Source organism: Centroberyx gerrardi, chromosome 1 (genome assembly GCF_048128805.1).
Source record: "Centroberyx gerrardi isolate f3 chromosome 1, fCenGer3.hap1.cur.20231027, whole genome shotgun sequence".
NCBI lineage: Eukaryota > Metazoa > Chordata > Actinopteri > Beryciformes > Berycidae > Centroberyx > Centroberyx gerrardi.
This window is the reverse complement of record NC_135997.1, coordinates 14,511,643-14,528,441: the sequence shown is the minus strand read 5'-3', so window position 1 is coordinate 14,528,441 and position 16,799 is coordinate 14,511,643. Positions and strand designations below refer to the sequence as shown.

General features: G+C 41.0%; 1 protein-coding gene across 1 annotated transcript; it reads right to left on the bottom strand.

The window, feature by feature from the left end:
• Nucleotides 1–3,241: 3,241 nt before the first annotated feature.
• Nucleotides 3,242–14,871, bottom strand: copb1 (COPI coat complex subunit beta 1). Its single transcript, XM_071905062.2, has 22 exons — nucleotides 14,737–14,871; nucleotides 12,933–13,086; nucleotides 12,330–12,559; nucleotides 11,811–11,980; nucleotides 11,576–11,690; nucleotides 11,384–11,476; nucleotides 11,134–11,271; nucleotides 10,804–10,923; nucleotides 10,160–10,267; nucleotides 9,892–10,038; nucleotides 9,601–9,746; nucleotides 7,586–7,682; nucleotides 7,317–7,477; nucleotides 7,075–7,195; nucleotides 6,746–6,973; nucleotides 6,178–6,357; nucleotides 5,290–5,434; nucleotides 5,053–5,172; nucleotides 4,795–4,940; nucleotides 4,418–4,507; nucleotides 3,963–4,118; nucleotides 3,242–3,658 (listed from the first exon to the last, which is right to left on the bottom strand). The coding sequence occupies exons 2-22, from the start codon at nucleotides 13,021–13,023 to the stop codon at nucleotides 3,599–3,601; spliced, it is 2,862 nt and encodes a 953-aa protein (XP_071761163.1). The 5' UTR covers nucleotides 13,024–13,086; nucleotides 14,737–14,871; the 3' UTR covers nucleotides 3,242–3,598.
• Between the last annotated feature and the right edge of the window lie 1,928 nt (nucleotides 14,872–16,799).

Here is a 16,799-nt window from a genome sequence, read left to right as displayed (position 1 = left end):
GTAGGAGTAATCAGCCAGGCCGATACTAGTGTCTGTCGCTAGGGGCCCTTCTACAGGCTGTGTGTGACTGCCTGGACCCCCCCTACACACACACGCGCGCACACACACACACACACACACGCGCACACACACGCACACACACACACCAGCCCCAGCCCAGCCCAGCAGCCCCGTCCTGACACTAATATTATACACTCCTGCAGTTACGTCCCTATCCTGAAATACAGCCTGCCGAGATTCAACGGCACTGACTACCTACTGACCGTAATTATACCCAGTGATGTAATGATAAATAATATTTTAAAAAAGGTGGGTTAACGATGACCTCCAGTCTTTCAGCGATGATCATCATAAGGCAATCCACCACCAATCAATTAGATTTTCATAAAAGTAGGCTATTAGTTTACATTTTTTGCCCTTAAAATACCCTATCTTTATCTTATATCACTTTTATATTGCTTATTATAGTGTAGGCTATACTATGAATTTACATCCTAAAGATAAGGCTACAAAAGGTGTGTAAACTGATTTTAGGCGGGTTTACCCTCTGCTCCATCCGTTCAGTAATTTCTCTCTGTTTCTTACACACACCCTTACGAAAGTAGGCTATAGTCCTATGATAGGCTACAGTACAAGAGGATGCTATACAAATAACACAACAAAGCTATAGACTATACAACATATAGAAGAATATTATAGGAATACTATTGTGATGCCAAATAAAGATAAAATAAGATAAACAAACTTTAAACTCACTATTGCCTACCTATAGGCTAAACTCACCATTGTTAGACAACTATATGTCTCTATAGGAATATCATGAGAATATTATAGTGCGCGCATGTATTGTAAGTAATTAGTCCAATAATAAGGCCTCTTTGTAAAAGATTGTAATTGTAATTGTGTAATTATGAAAATGCAGACATTGAAGTAATTTAGATCATAGAGTGCAAAATATTGACGTCTATGTTATGTGTTTATGTTAGGTGTCATTACGCATCATTACACATCACTGAGGTGAAAATGAACAATAAAGGACTTTAATTTTCTGGCAGTGAAGCTGTTGGTTGGCAGAAAATGCGACAGGTGGCATGTGTAGCCTGGAGCATATAGGCGAGTTTACATAATTTCAAATAGCAGCCTTTATTTCAAGGCGTGGAGGCATGGCTTACATTATGTCAATATGTCAAGTAACAATATGACATGACACTGAAATGTAGAAATTCTTAATATGACTTTACACTACGCTGAATTTCAATATGGTGATACCTGTTTGCTTTGAGACTGACAGCAAGCTGCCTTGATGGAGGTTGTGTCGCCCTCTGGTGTCCAAACAAGAGAGAGACTGGACCTGGAGAGGTGCACTGCAGTGTTTTGCAAGAGTTCACTCAACCAGTACAAGACTTGGTTGAGAGCCATATAGATGGGCTGAGGAAAAATTAAAATGGGTCCATACATTTTTATGAAGACACTCATCTCATATCTAAAGCACTGGCTCTGCTGCCAAAGCCGAAGTCCCACCAGTATAAGGTAGGCTGGATAAAATGCTGTGGATCTGCAGGTCAGTGGTGTAAAAACAGTCCTTACCCACAAGAACATATAGTAATCATTATAATACATTTTAGGATACTATGCAAATATCACATCAAAACGTCCCTATATGAATATCATAGTGATACCATAGGAGATATTAATAGCATAAAGTACAATAAAGTCACCATAAACTCGCTAGTGAGTTCCAGACACATTATAAATCCCTAAAGGAATATTACAGGAATATTACAGGGATGTTTTGCTTGGTTACCTGCCTACTGGCTTGCCAAAAGAGAAAAATCATGACTTTGTAGAAACCCAGAAAAACAGGAAACCCACTGGGTGCTAAAGTTCAGACCTTGGGTGACCGGACTTACCTGTGTATGTAATAACATAATGTGTAATATCTGAGTAAATAGGAAGAGGCCGTACAGCAACTGCACACAGCAGCTGGGTTGCTTTTAATGAGGGATGAGGTGGCATGTGTGATCCAGTGCTGTTTATTTTCACAGCTGTGAAGCTCTGACCTCAAAGCCACCTTCAGCCTTTATCAAGCCCCCTGGAGTGACAGATTTCACAGGTACTGTTAATGTATGACTGGGGCGGTGATCCTTTAATCCTGCAGATTCCCAGAAATGTCTTTACTCATTTGGACTAACAGATTACACAGGAAGGGCGAATGGGAGATGCAGGTCCATGCCAACACCAATCCATTTCAGTAAGGGATTACCCACACAGTAAAACTTGCACTACCTCTGAAATTACTACAATATCAATGTATTTCCCTTTAATTTATTTCTCTTTAGCTTTATAAATTAATTTCACAGTGACAAATGAAAGTGAATTTCACTCTCACCCCCTGCCAAAGCTCTATTGCAGACTCTTCAGGATGTTATTGTTAATTTGGAGTCCCAACAGAACAAATTCCAATCGATTCCCACTGTGCAACATAGCACCAGAGGCATCTGAGGAATTTCAATTAGAGCCTGAAATCACAGTTAACACAGCTACGGAGCTGCAGACAGCAGGAGCTGCAGGCAGGAGTCCCTTCACTCCGGGGTGCAGCCAGCCTAGATACCAGATAACAGGCCTGAACTGTCTGTCAAGTCACTTACTCAGTATCTACTATCATGCCACTGATACAGTGCAACTTATAAAGAGAAAGCACTCAAAAGTATCAGTGGCTGCTTTGAGTAGCCCAAAGTTTTCACCCTCTAAAACGTAAGGCTGCAAACAAACACCGCAAACAAGTACACTAATTTGAAAATAAAATGAGAAATACTCTTCCGAACCTTTCTACACAGGGCAAAATGTGAGGCAATGCCCATTCAGATATCTCCATCTTCATTATTAGAATAATGTAAAATGTCTCCTTAGCATACTGACAATTAAAAAATGCCTTACTAAAATCTCTCTACTAAAATGCCATGTCACACTATACATTAATCTGCTCTGATTGTACGTAACACTGAATAGGCTCCCAGGTGCAAAGTACTAGAAATTAAATGTTGAATATCAGCAAGAAATTTCAGGTCCACAGCTAGATTTTCATCAAGACTGCACAATACATCGTTAGAAAAGGGAACCCAGAAGAATTCACTTAAATTCAGATGAAAGTCACCATTCAATTATACCAATTTTTACATCTGTGAAACTGAAGAAATGACAATTAATTGACTTCATTAATGTCTTTATTTTAAAAATGAATTCATATTAGCTAATGAAATGGAAGAATACAGTGGAATGTGTGTCAGAGTCCAAAATGAAGCAAACATGATATGACTGAATGAACACAGCAAGAAGCAAAGAAATTTGCATTCTTTTTTTTTTTTTTAAATATATAAGTTTATTGAAAATTAAAGATAGGACAGGGAAAGGACATTACTCGGATGGAAATAGTTGTCAGACAGGTGATGTAAAATGAAAAAAAAACTATAGATGAGACTGACCATATAGAGTTCTTATTTTGCTGTGATCAAAGGCCGTAAAGATGGGCGATATAAGAGAATAGCAGATGACTTGTAGAAAGTCCGAGGGATCAGCTGGACTGCTACTCAGAGTCGGTTCAGATAGATGTCTTTTTTTGGGAAAGGTTGATCTTGTCACCCAGGCTCAAGGCCATACCCTATGAAAGGAAGGAGGGAGGAGGATTTATTGCAACAGACTAACACATAAACACACCTAATACATTCTTATAACAATATTATTATTAGTCTGACATCAAATGTACTTGGGTTACTGCATGACTTCATTATTCTTGTGCATTCTGTCCAATTCGTTCAACATGGTAATAAATTAGGCTAAATGTTCTCATGTTCTCCACAAAAAATGCTTTGTTCACATTGGTCAAATATGTTTCATCCACCCTTTACGTCACAGATTGCTAAGAGTATAAGGTAAGGGATGATGGTGCAGAGGCTGTGACCCACCTGACTTTTGGCTCTGATGCGTATATGTCCGTTGACAGGTGCGTCAGGCCCCAGGTGGATGGGCTTCTCAATGCTGACATTGGCCAGAGCATCTTCTCCAAAGATGGAGCGGGCATACAGGTTGGCAGCCATGAAACCACAGAAGCCAGACAGTGCCTAGTTTATGGGACCAAAGGAAGAGACGTAAGAATATTGCACCTCATGAGACACGGTACTGAAAATAGACGCCGTTCATCTAAGAATATGATGGGCTTGGTAATGACTTCTGCTGGGAAACACAGTCATTACAAGAAATAGGGTATATATCACCGATGGCTTTAATCAAATCACGACAAAGGACATTTATAATTAATCCTAAAAATCACCAGCACCAAAATGTTTCACGTGCTATCTTCATCTACCTTTACAAGTCCTGGGAAGCTTAAACTATTAAACTTTATTCTATGTTCTCTGACCTTCTCCGGAGTCAGGCACTTCATGTTGGTGGAGCTGAGGATGTGGTGGAGGTACTCATTCAGATCAGTGATGTTGGTGTTCACCGTCACCTACAACAACAAAAAAAGTTAGCTTACGGACCACTTCACATTTTATTTAATTAATATTTTCCTAAATACTGCTGTTGTTTTGTATCAATCCATGTAAATCGTCAATGTCATGACAACAAAGCTCTGTTGAACTCCATCATGCACAGAGCACATTTTTGTTTATTAAATGCAAGAGAAAACCACAAAACAACAAGCCTGACAGACACGTCTGACTCATGATGTCTAGAGAATCAAAACAATTCTGTGAATGCGGGCACAGTTTCCCAGAAAACTCTGCCCATGCTTACCTTGTTCTCCCACTCAAACTCTGCCCACATCTGTCTGAATTCTGCATCAGTGCATGAGGCTGGCTGGATGTAGTCCATGATGTCAATGTGGATGTCACTGAGGACCACGCAGTTCCTGTCGCTTGCAGCCCCCGACACGTCATAGACTGGAAGAGAGACGCAAACATGCGCAAATAAGAAAATATGTTCTGGTTGCAGAGGAAATGTATGGCATCAATGACATTATTTGGTCAAACTGCCACAAGTTAATTCTCTTACCGATGTTGCCAAATATAATGCCATTCTCAGTGGATGCCACCTTGACATTGGCCTTGATGTTAGCAAAATCATGCGGAGCCAGGGTAAGAGGGGAAGGCTTCTCAACCAACTTGAGATCACCTGTGGAGTGAAAAGATAAATTTAGTAAAATACATACATAGCAACACTATGGCGACACTAATTTACCTGTCTTGAATCAACACATCTTGAGAAGAGGACAAATGAAGCTGGACTCACCTAAAGTGGCCAGCTCAAGGGTGCAGTTCTGGAGAGTATCACTGGTTTGGTTGACCACCAGTACGTCCAGTACGATGTCGTACTGGTTGACATGAACATAGGCTTCGGCATAGACCGGGTCTGAGAAGCCTGTCAGCTGGGTCACCTAGATTGGAAGAAAATGAATTATATTTATTTTAATTATGATATACAACTAAAATCACATATGAATGCTATATTTCTTTCTCACAACTTTGTAGCATGGACCAGCGGTTCCCAGCTCCGGTCCTCAGGAGCGAGAGTACTGCTGGTTTTCATTCTACCTGTCTAATACGGACTAATTTAGGCCTGGGACGCCAGGTGAACGCAATTAAGTACCTGGTAGGACAGAAAACCAGGAGCACTCTGGGAATACTGCTGGTTTTCTGGGAAACAGTTGAGAACCACTGGCATAGTCATGGGCATTGATTTTTCCTTTTGTGGAAGATGAATATTTCAACTTTGGCGCCCTCTGTTGGTAGCTACAATGAAAAATCAGTATGCCACACTAAAATAGTTGCAAATGAGTAACCACCTAAAATAATAATAATAATAACATTAATGACAATAATAATAAGTAGGTTCAATTTGACAGATAGGATACAGAAACCCACTCAGCGCTTACGGCAGTCGATTAAAACCGCATCATCCGCTGAGTCTAATGCTGGCCTACTTTTTAAAAGTAACCTGCAACAATGAATGGGCAGGTTTTCAAAACAAAGATTAAATCTAATCTTCAAAACAAGACGCGTATTTACAGCCCTGAAATTAGCCTACCACAGAACCATTCTCTTCCATGACGTGCTTTCCAAGTTCAGCTGAAAAACAACGCTTTCTTGTAAGTTTTCTACTTGAGGGCTTGCGGTGTACCTTGTTGAGTTTCGAAGCCAGGGGATCAGCAGCCTCCTTCCTCTGAGTGTTGCCCATGGCAGCGAGCAAACTGAGCTGGAACTGATCCTCCTTAGAAGTCATCTCGTTCTTGGCCGTCAGCTGCATGAAGGAGATGGGGTCGTCGGCCTGCACCGTTACATTACGCTTCTCAGACTCTTTCTGTGGTCAGAAAAAAAGACAAAAATACAGTCCGTTATTTGCCAATTTACAGGATCTGATGTAATTAGAATATCATTTAATTCTAAATTTCAATCTCTACAACAGTAAGCCAAGATGGAAAGATTAGTGAAAAAGAAATTGAGTAAATTCATGGGAATCATTTAGGGCGAGTCACACCAAGAGCCAAGAATTGCTAATGTGTCGACCGCACACAAGTGCAGTGAAAGTGTGACCGTTCTTGTAAAGAGATAGCAGGTCTGAAAACATCTGATAAAACAAACACCATACATTTGTCTTCCATTTTACTTATACCCGTCCCTTGATCAGGCTTCAGCTCTGCTAAACTGTCAGGAGGTTAAGCGTTGAGTTCGGAGTCGACTGCCATTACCTTCTGTGACAGCTTCTCCTCCTCCAGTCTGACAGTGAGCATGTGTGACAGGGATTTGCGGCACTCCTTGTTGAAGATGTCGTTCATGAGCGGCGAGCACTCTGACAGGACCTTGAGGCACAGCGAGATGCGGTCCACATCGTCGTCTGTGATTGGCTTCTTGGGCAGGGAGGACTTGCCCAGGTGAAGCACGGTGACCATGATCAGCATGGCCTCTGCAACAAAGGACTGAGGCAGACAGCGGGAGAGCACAGATTAGAGGAACAGGTAATAGGGTCAATAACTTTAAAGGAGTTGGCTTTAAGTGAAGTGAAGGTAGGACAACTTACATTTTGTTTCTTTTTGTCTTGAACGATAGCAACATAGCGCAAGGCCACTTTGGTCAGTGTGGTGGCCAGGGAAGCTGCTACATAGAAGTCTCCATCCATTAGGAAGCCTCTGAGTGGAGGCCTGGAACAACACAGAACAGTGTCACTGCATGAGCTAGATGGCAAAGATGAGCCAAACTCCTACTGATCTAAAGAATATGAGAAAAAAGGATACCCCGCCCCCCACACTGTGTCTTTATTACCTGTCCTCCTCTTTCTTGGAGGGCCGGGAGGAGCTGAGGGCGCTCTGTGTCACATAGGTGCCCATCTCTGTCACCAGCTTCTGGGCTGGAGCTGCGCTGACCTCGTCCTCTGGCTTCACCTCTCCTGCCTCTTTCTTTATCTCATTCTCCACTATGGGGATCTGAAGATCCAAGTCAAAGACAGATGTCAGTCCCAACACAATTAGAATTGGCAGTCTGTTAGATAGCTTGTGTTAAATTAACTTCTGACAATTCATAGATAAACATACCTCTCCCAAGGACCTGCGGACTTCTGTCATCACACTCTGAATATCTTCCTTGGTGCTGCAGTATTCTCCCAAGATCCATAGCGCTCCTCTGTAGATCCTGAAACATGACAACAGTCAAATGTCACAAACGTTGACAGCTCTGACACACATGCACACACACACACTTCTAAAAAAAAATATTACATCACACTGCTCCAGAGTATGGCCGTTTGATCACATTGTGCAACTGCTTTTTTCCCCAGTAGTCCCAACAATTTTTTTCTTTGGTCACACAGTGCCAGTGTCAAAACTCAGCCAAGTCTGTGTAACAGACAATGTCTAATTAATCCAATCTGGAAAATCATGCGTACAACCCAATATTTGCCAAAATAAAAACAACCATGTACCAAATCAATCACTGTAATGGCCTTCCCAGAAACTCATTGAGTGAAGTGTATTATTTTTCTGTGTGGTCTGAACAATGGCCTGTACTATGCGTGTGTGGCCTGCCATTAAATATTACTTGGGAAACTGTCATGGAGAAAAACAAAATGATTTATGCTTGAAAAGACTGAAAAGATTTAAATAATCGCTTGGAATTGAAGCAGACACTAGTTTGAATTTGCATTAGTGGAGCAATATTATTTCAAGAACAAGAGACAGCAGTGTCTACTGTGACCTTTCATTTCACTTTCCATCCATGTACATTTGAATCAATTTCTGATTCAGTGCATGGCCATATAAAGCTGTTCACCTATAAAATATAGGTGAACGGATATAGTGATTTAACATCAGAACAATTCAGATTAAGTTCATTCCTCATGTGAAATTGAAATTTACTTAAAGTTACTAAAATGTATAGCTAGCCTATCACCCATATCTCTGTTCTTGTTTCCTTACTAATTACACTATTTCAGAGCAGTGAAATACTTGTTTCAGTTGGTGGCACCAATATTTTGTGTGGAGTATGCTCCACACATAGTAATGTTACCTACTGACACATGTCAGCTATTGAAATGTGTGTCATTGTGCCTAGAATTTATTATTAAGCTGTATCAATTTGATAAAAGCGGGAAATGTACCCCGACAGATAATGAAGCAGGCTGTTTGACAACTCAGTTTACATTCTCCTTACAAACAAAATTCTGGTTTATCATTAGTCAGTACTGAAGAATTTCTGATTTTCTCAAATCATTGATTGAATTCCCTTTTTTATCAAAAGGGCTATCCTAATCCCAGACAAACAAAGCAGAGTTGGCCTGCTTTGTGACAGGCTTGAACAACTAATTTCACATATCACAGTCAACCACACCACATTACACTAACAAATCATAGTGGCACTAGTGAGACCATTAGGAAAAAAAATATCTAAGGTCCTGCATGATATACCCGACCATGTGCTTGTAACGGCCGAAATACATGGGACACAGACGCGGCGCGACACGTCTGCCGCAGAATGCCCGCAGCAGAGCGCACCCAGTATAATCAACTGAAGCTGCTACACGGACCACAGAAGCCGCGCGCACCCGTGCGGGCATCGCAAGGCTCATCTCTATTTTTGCGCGTCTGGTCTATTTTTTCCCCTCTACGCGTGGCTACGCGGCCCTCAAACAGGTAAAAACTCCATAGAACTGTGTAAAAAACGAGTAAAATCTGTATAAAAATGATTAAAATAAATACCTCATTGTACCAGAGGCAATGTGACGCAGCAGAGCAACCTTGTGGGTGTTTTTACATTGCACATTAAAATAAATCAATCAAATCAATGTGTATCCATGATCCTGTAGTTAAAACGATCTAGTTAATTAATTCAGTACCAGTTAATATAGCCTACACTTCCAAACCCTGCATAACCATCTGCATTATCACTTGGCAAAACAAGTCTATCAACTTGATATCTCCTCAGAAAACCACGGCTGGCACGCAACCACACACTACAAAGACGGAGTCTGTGTAGCAGGTAAAAAACCCCGCTCCGCCCCGCCTACGTGACGCGTCGCGTCTGTGTCCCATGTATTTCGGCCGTAAGGCCTTACTTGACAGTTTTGATGGCGTGGAAGACTTCCAGCATCTTCTCGATGATGAGGGGCCTCAAGTTGTCAAACCTCTGAATGGCCTCCCGCACAAACTCCAGCACATCAGCTGCAGCTGCCTCATTAGTGTCACTTAGGAATTCCATCAGCTGAAAGTCATATGAACACACACACACACGCACACAGAAAAGTCATTTTTTTAATATAAACCCAACATTTCGGTCTCACACAAAGCTACGAAACATAATCTCAACAGTATCCTTTCCACTGTGTTGGAATAATAGACAAGCTCACCACAGGAATGACATTGGCGGCCATGTCAGGGAAGCGCACACTGCAAGAGTGGAGGGTGCGCACCAACAGCTGCCTGTATTTATCAGTGTCCTCGTGCTCTGTTACGTTGTTGGTCTTGATCACCTCTTTCTTCAGAACAATCACCAACTGGAAGACAGATAGACAGAAGACAGAAGTTTTGAGACTTGGACATGGATTTCCTTTTCTCCAAGTGTCAACGCGGGGATAAGAAAATGATGGCCAGAACACAGATGCACATGCAACATACCTCCTCCACATTACGAGACGAGACAAGGTCCAGAGCCAGCTGCAAGGTCTTCTTTCTCACTTCCAGGTCAGGTGTGCTGAGAACGCGCAGGATGTCCATCACTAGGTCCTGGGTAAGGAAGCACACATGCACCTTATTACAAATCTAAACAATTGAGACATATTGGTACTGTGTCATAATAAGACTGCTGACACCAGTTTCCTAAAAAATGCCCATAGATGCATAATAACAATAAAGTACTGTATATTAATTCTGAATCAATTAATGTAGAAAAATTGCTTTTTCTGGGCACTTTATGAATGGAACAGAATTTTTTAATTTTTTTTTTATTGTCATTTCCATCTGACATTCATTAGGCCATGGCTGTATTACAAGAATTTAAAATCTTGGAATGGATCAGAGAATTATTAAGAGTAATCATAAACAAAAGGAATGACATAATAAATATGTGGGCCAACAACAAATTCCATTACTCACACATTTCAGGGATAAGAAAGTTAAAATTTAATTGAGGCTTAAATTTTGGATGATGTTCCTGAATGTTTTGAGGTAGACATCACTGATGTTCCCAAGTAACAAAAAGGCTCTAAATTAAATCTGTTAACTGCAGCCACAAAACCAACCACAACCACATTTCAAAGTACCTGGAGTACACGCTCATGAGTGGGATGCTCCTTCAGTTCAATCAGACGATCAAGAACAATCAGCTTCACATTGTTGTCACTCTCCTTGATAATCAAATCAATGTAGCACTGGGCAGCGGCCTGGAGTCGGACAAATACAGAGGATTCAGTAAGAGACTGTACTAGGCTAGGAACCTCTGTGCTACAAGGCCTTACACACACACACACACAATCATCATGCATAGTACAATATTGAATTTTGTTTGTCAAGGCTTGGGTGTATGTGCCCTGGGACACTGGATATGAGCCTGTGACATACACAACATCACTGACAAGGCCTAGGTGACATACCTTGATTGCTGTGGGTGCACTGGAGAGGGTGACAAGAGTGCCAGCAGCCTCGTACTTAACAGCTGGGCTGGAGGACTGCAGCAGGTTGTAGATACAGCGGATAAAACGAGCACGCTCAGACGGGTTCGCATGGCACACCTAACGGAGCGGAAACAAAAATAGCAAGAACACAGATGTCAAACTGGCTGTTCTGGCAGTGTGCTGCTGTGCTATGCAGCTTAAATTAGGATAATAAAAGGGACTGACTCACTTTGTAAATCAGCTCCACAATGACCAGCTGGAGAATGTCGCCGAAAGTATGTACTTGATCAATACACGTGCTGAGGTAATCCAGAGCTCTATCCTGTACAATGGACATTACACCAAGTTCAGTCACAGAGAAAGACAGGCCTTGTGGCACACAACAGTACTAACAGTAGGAAAAGGACAATGTGCTACAGACCTGATCTGCGTGAATCAGCATCATGAAAGCATTTCTCTTACAGCTGGCATCTTTCTCATTGACAAGGAAATCATGGATCAACTCTGGAGCGTCTGGGATGAGATTTTCAAAGTTCCTGAGCAACAAAAAAGACGATCAGGTCAGTGTTGTTCTCCAATGATGTACATTAGAGGCAAATGTACATGTTGAAAGGCTGTTGTATTTATCTGAGGTAATTAAACAGAAAGTACAGTACCTATAGATGGTGTAAATGGCCAGGACAGCGTTGCGGCGCACATAGCTGTGTCGGTGCTCCAGGCAGGCCCGGATGGCTGGCATGAGAGGCTCCAGCAACTCAGACTCCTTCAGCTTGCACAGGAAACGCAGGGTGGAGCCGCGGATGAACTCGTTGGGGTGCTGCAGGTCCTGAAATGGGAAGTAAATTGCACTCATCATTACCTTCCTGCAATGTTACCATCTAAAGAGTTATACAGTATCCAAGGAAGGGAATTTTACAAGCCTGCTAGTCAGTGGCTAGTACTTTTTAGATGAGGCAAGTACAAAATTGAACTTTAAAAAATAATTGAAAATAATGGGGCTTTCTGGAAATTGTTTGGAAATGTCAGGCAAATAACCCTGCCACACTAGTGTTCAAAATTCCGAGGTTTCTGTACCTGACTATCTGGTGATTTGTTATTACATTTGGGGATAAAGAGTGAGTCTATTAATCTTATCAGTTAATCAACTCTATCACACTGAGTATCTGTCAACATACCTTCCTGTAGGCGTCACAGACCAGGATCATCTCCTGAAGCAGCTTGCCATCTGGGGTTGTTTTGGGGACAATCTCCCAGAAAACCAGCAGCAGCTTCTTGATTGTGTGGTCTTGAAGTGGCAAGACGAAGCGAATTATGGTCATCAGCAGTCCCGGCAACTTCTCACCATTCAGTATCATGATGATCACCTTCTTCAGGGCTTCTGTCTTGGCCTTGATCTCCCCCTTTTCTGTGGACAGGTGATTTATTATTATTAGTAGTAGTAGTAGTAGTACTAAGAATATTACACATTCACTGTCATTAAATCCCTACGTGGTCGACAGGTGTAAAAAAGGCTCATTTTTATTCAATGGCCACAGTATGCTAGAAAAATGTATCACCAACTTTTCTGACAGCAACAGAGATTCTTCTAGAGAATAATTTAAACTTTTCAAATGAAGTTCTCTATTATAGCTGGTGGGTGGGGCTGATAAACTTACTAGCCTCAGCCAAAACTTTCCAGCATCTGGCTGGTGGCTGATCTTTACTTTATACCCTGGTGGTAGCATAGCCTCACAAGTTACAGATCAGGATGTTTGTATGAAAACAGGAGGATTAGTTACCTAGGTCAGCTTTTAGGCTGACTTCGGAAGGCGGCTCTGAGTCATTGGGAACATTGATCAGGGTGTAACAAACATTCTCTGCAGCTGTCATTTTGACGCTGGGTTTGTATCCGTCGTTGAAGAATCCCAATGAATGTCACTGTCTGGATAATACCTGTGATGGATATAAAAACATGTCACATAAGAACAGCAGAATCAGAGTATGACAAATGTTGAAAACATTAGTGCATCACAACTTTGACCTGGTGGTTGGTGGAGAAAATATTTACATACAAGCAGAAATATTGAAATACAAGTTAACAGAACATAACATAAAATACACAACTATAAAGATGTACAGGTAGACCAAACAAAATGTACACAAACTATATAGCATAGCATCAAGTGTACACAAGGTAAAAACACAAGAAAGCACTGTGGGTGTTTTTTTCCTTTCCTTCACAGCAGCAGAGAAAGTCAAACAAAGGTACATTGTTATAGAATCGTCCAGCAGACATGGCTCAAATAGTATTTGCAAATACTATTCTTGCTTTGCAGCGTTCGTTTTACCCTACTTAAAGGCCCAGGTGGGTGGAGTGGAGTTCGTCACACGTATTGATATTTAGCACCAGGCCAAATTCATCTAATCAGAGAATGTTCCCTGAAAGCTGCTAAAATAATGTTCTGTGAATGATAACTTGCCTACCCAAAAAACAGAATTGTACTAAAAGGTAAACCTCATGCACCTGGCGAAAAGTAGGCTATTTCAAATAATTATTTGACCCAGGTATGTTGTCCAATGGGGTCGTGCAAGGAGGTGCACTGTTAAATTTTATAGACTAATGGGAACGCAATCTGAAAAACAGATCCAGGCCTATGACAGGTTATTCATATAGCTCCTTAAAAACAAAACACTTTGTAATAACACGATTCGCAACAGAAAAAGGTGACAAAACAAAACAATCCAAACAGACAAAAAAAAAGACCAAGCTTGGTGGATCACCTGTATGCCACAATAACCTGTCAATTTAGAAAAAGTCTTGAGTGATGCTCTAACGTTACAACGAAACGTTTTGCAACATTTCCCGAATGTAAGAGCCGCATTACACAGAGTAGTGTCATGGGAGTTTGGCGACGTTCAAGTGCTGTCCACAGTTTAATCTCTACAGCTGTCCATATATCACGTATCGGTGCTATCTTGAACCCTACTTATAACCATGTCTGATGAAGAGCGGTACAGCGACCACTCCTGATTGAGGAAAATAGACATGTCTGTCACAGGCCTCTGACAAAATGCAAGAGAGGGAATCAACGACTGCTGAGCTGTCTCTGAATAGATAAACATCAAGTGCAACTACATGTTAACAGATCACGACTGCCAGGTTTGGGTATCGTTATGGCGTATATTGCACTTGTGATAGTAGAAAAATATGCCCTTCCTTCAAAAAACTGAAAATAAGAGGACCCGGCATGATAACACAAAAAGTAATGTCACGTTAGGAAGAAAGCAAGCAAATTGGGGACACGCAACGTTATCAACCTCGTAGCTAAAACATTGCAGCTAATACTATAATGGCGTTACCCACGTTATCACCCACCGTTGCACAGCAAAACCTGAGTAAAACGCAAATATCAATGCGTCGATTATTCTGTAGAAGTCGAACACGTATGGATGACATTACGTTAAGCTAGCTAACGCTAACTAGCAAACGTTAGCAAATGTTAACTTAGCTTCTGCCCAGTTGAGCAATGAAATGGAGGACAGTGCCACTGGTTAATGATACAAACACTACGCATATGATAGTTAGAAATCCAAGTTACATACCAAAATGCACGCCTGTTGTCCTCCGAAATGATCTTCGAGATCCTGTTTTTGATATTTACATCTGCAAAAATATTCTGAAGATCCCCTTGACGAACTGTCTGTTCGTTTCTCCACTACTTCCTAGTGACGTGGAAGATTATTTTCTGAGCCACATCACTGCTACCGTGCGCCAGATGGGTCAAGCCAGGGAGCCAAACGCGAACCTTACAGCCTGTGTGGTTAATTGGCCGGTGCTGGTACATTAAGTTGAAAGTGGGTTTCAACACAGTGACATTTAATAACTAAGTGTGACTATACGTGTTGTACCGCTTACTGAAACAGATGTTAGACTAGCTATCAACTTGACTTTCACAGGACGTTTAATCTTGTTACTTGTTGTAAGGCATAACAAAATGTTCATAATTATGCAAAACAAACGTTTGTTTTTCATATCAGTGGAATAATTGTTATTGTTGGCTTCATGTTTTTACAAAAGAAAACAATTATTAAATCCTGGGTTGCATTATTGTTAAACAGAAAAAACGCAGGGTGTTATTGTATTACTAACTTAAATAGGGGAAATAGCCAAGAAATAGGGGAAATAGGGTGAATAAAATCACCTTAATAGGTATAATGATGTCATAAGGAAAGTGGGTGTGGCAATAAGTGGTGGTGGTGGGTGGGTGTAGAAATACTGCAGAGAAAGAGAGAAGGAAGGTGAGCATGTGCATGTGTTCAAAGAACTAAAACAGTAAGGAGCTGGGAAAGAGAGAGAATGGGTATTGTATTACTAAAAGCAGTTTCATTCATCAGAAATGTTCCAAGTCTATATTTAAATGCTGACAGATGTAAATTCATTAGCGTTGTGAATGTAACTATTCCCGTTTCCTCTATATCTAATCACCAACTGACAATGAGTAGCCTAGTCCAGAATCTGGGAAATACCAAGTAAGAATGTTGTTGTATATTGACAAGAATGGGGTACAGCAGCCAACAACCATATAGGGTTCCACTTCTAGCAAAAAAGGAAACTAAAGATGCAATAGGATGAGGAAAAAAACCTGCTGCCTCATGGTAATGATGGGTATGTAGTAAACCAAATAAGCAAATGCATCCATCATGCCCCATGTCAAATTACAAGCTGATTGTACTGTTTTCATGACAAACACCCTTGATACAACTTGAGGACAGTTTGAATGCCATGGGATTTCCGAACATCAGTGCCAGTCTGGCTTCCTTACAAAGCAGCCTTTTATCCATCTGAGTGGTTTTTTTTTTAAAGCAGGATAATGATCTATGCCACAAGGCTAGGATTGATTATTAAGGAATGCTTACACAAACTTGGGAGGGAAATCAGCCCATGCAGTGACTTGTTAATTCACCAGATCTCAATCAAGTTGAGCATTTATTGGATGAAATGGCATCACCAGTAAATTGGACACAATTATGGAAAGCATTGGAGTCAACATTGGCCAGCTTCCCTGTGGAATACTTTTGAGTCCCTTTAGAGTCCCTGCTGTCCTGGGGGCAGAAGAGAGCACTTTCAGGAGGGTGATCCTAATATTGTGCACACTGTTGCACCAAAATTATATTTGAATGTAGAGACAATACTGTTGCAAGTGCATCAGATAAATAACTTGTTAATTGGGCCAGAGTTTTGTGATTCTCCCTTATATTTGATGTGGCTGTTGCTACATGTTTTTTAAAGACACACTACATCACAGTATAGGGATAATTATACTGTAGTGTTCATATACAATAGATCTGGTCACAGCTGCAAAAAAATACATCCCATCCATGACCATATGGCATATCCTTTGCGTGTGGCCCTCCACAAAAAAAGGCAATTGGCTGCCTCTAACCTAATGTGTTAATTTAACACTTTGGCTTGACATTAGTTTCATATATGTATATCAGCAACAACAACAGTAACTACTGGTGCTAAGGGTGCTACTATTAATACTACAACTACAACAACTTTAGTAACAAATAACTGTACTTGTATGCAATGTATAATATATTTTCAATTCAAAAAGCAAAGAAAGGACCAATGTCACATTAAAAAAAATCCATGTTAGTGAAAT

What these genes read in the sequence shown, in the direction of transcription:
- copb1 (XM_071905062.2), bottom strand. Translation starts at nt 13,023, where the DNA reads ATGACAGCTGCAGAGAATGTTTGTTACACCCTGATCAATGTTCCCAAT. An exon ending in CCGCCAATGTCATTCCTGTG is followed by an intron (nt 9,747 to 9,891) that starts GTGAGCTTGTCT and finishes TATGACTTTCAG; the next exon opens with CTGATGGAATTCCTAAGTGA. An exon ending in AGTTTGAGTGGGAGAACAAG is followed by an intron (nt 4,508 to 4,794) that starts GTAAGCATGGGC and finishes TTGTTGTTGTAG; the next exon opens with GTGACGGTGAACACCAACAT.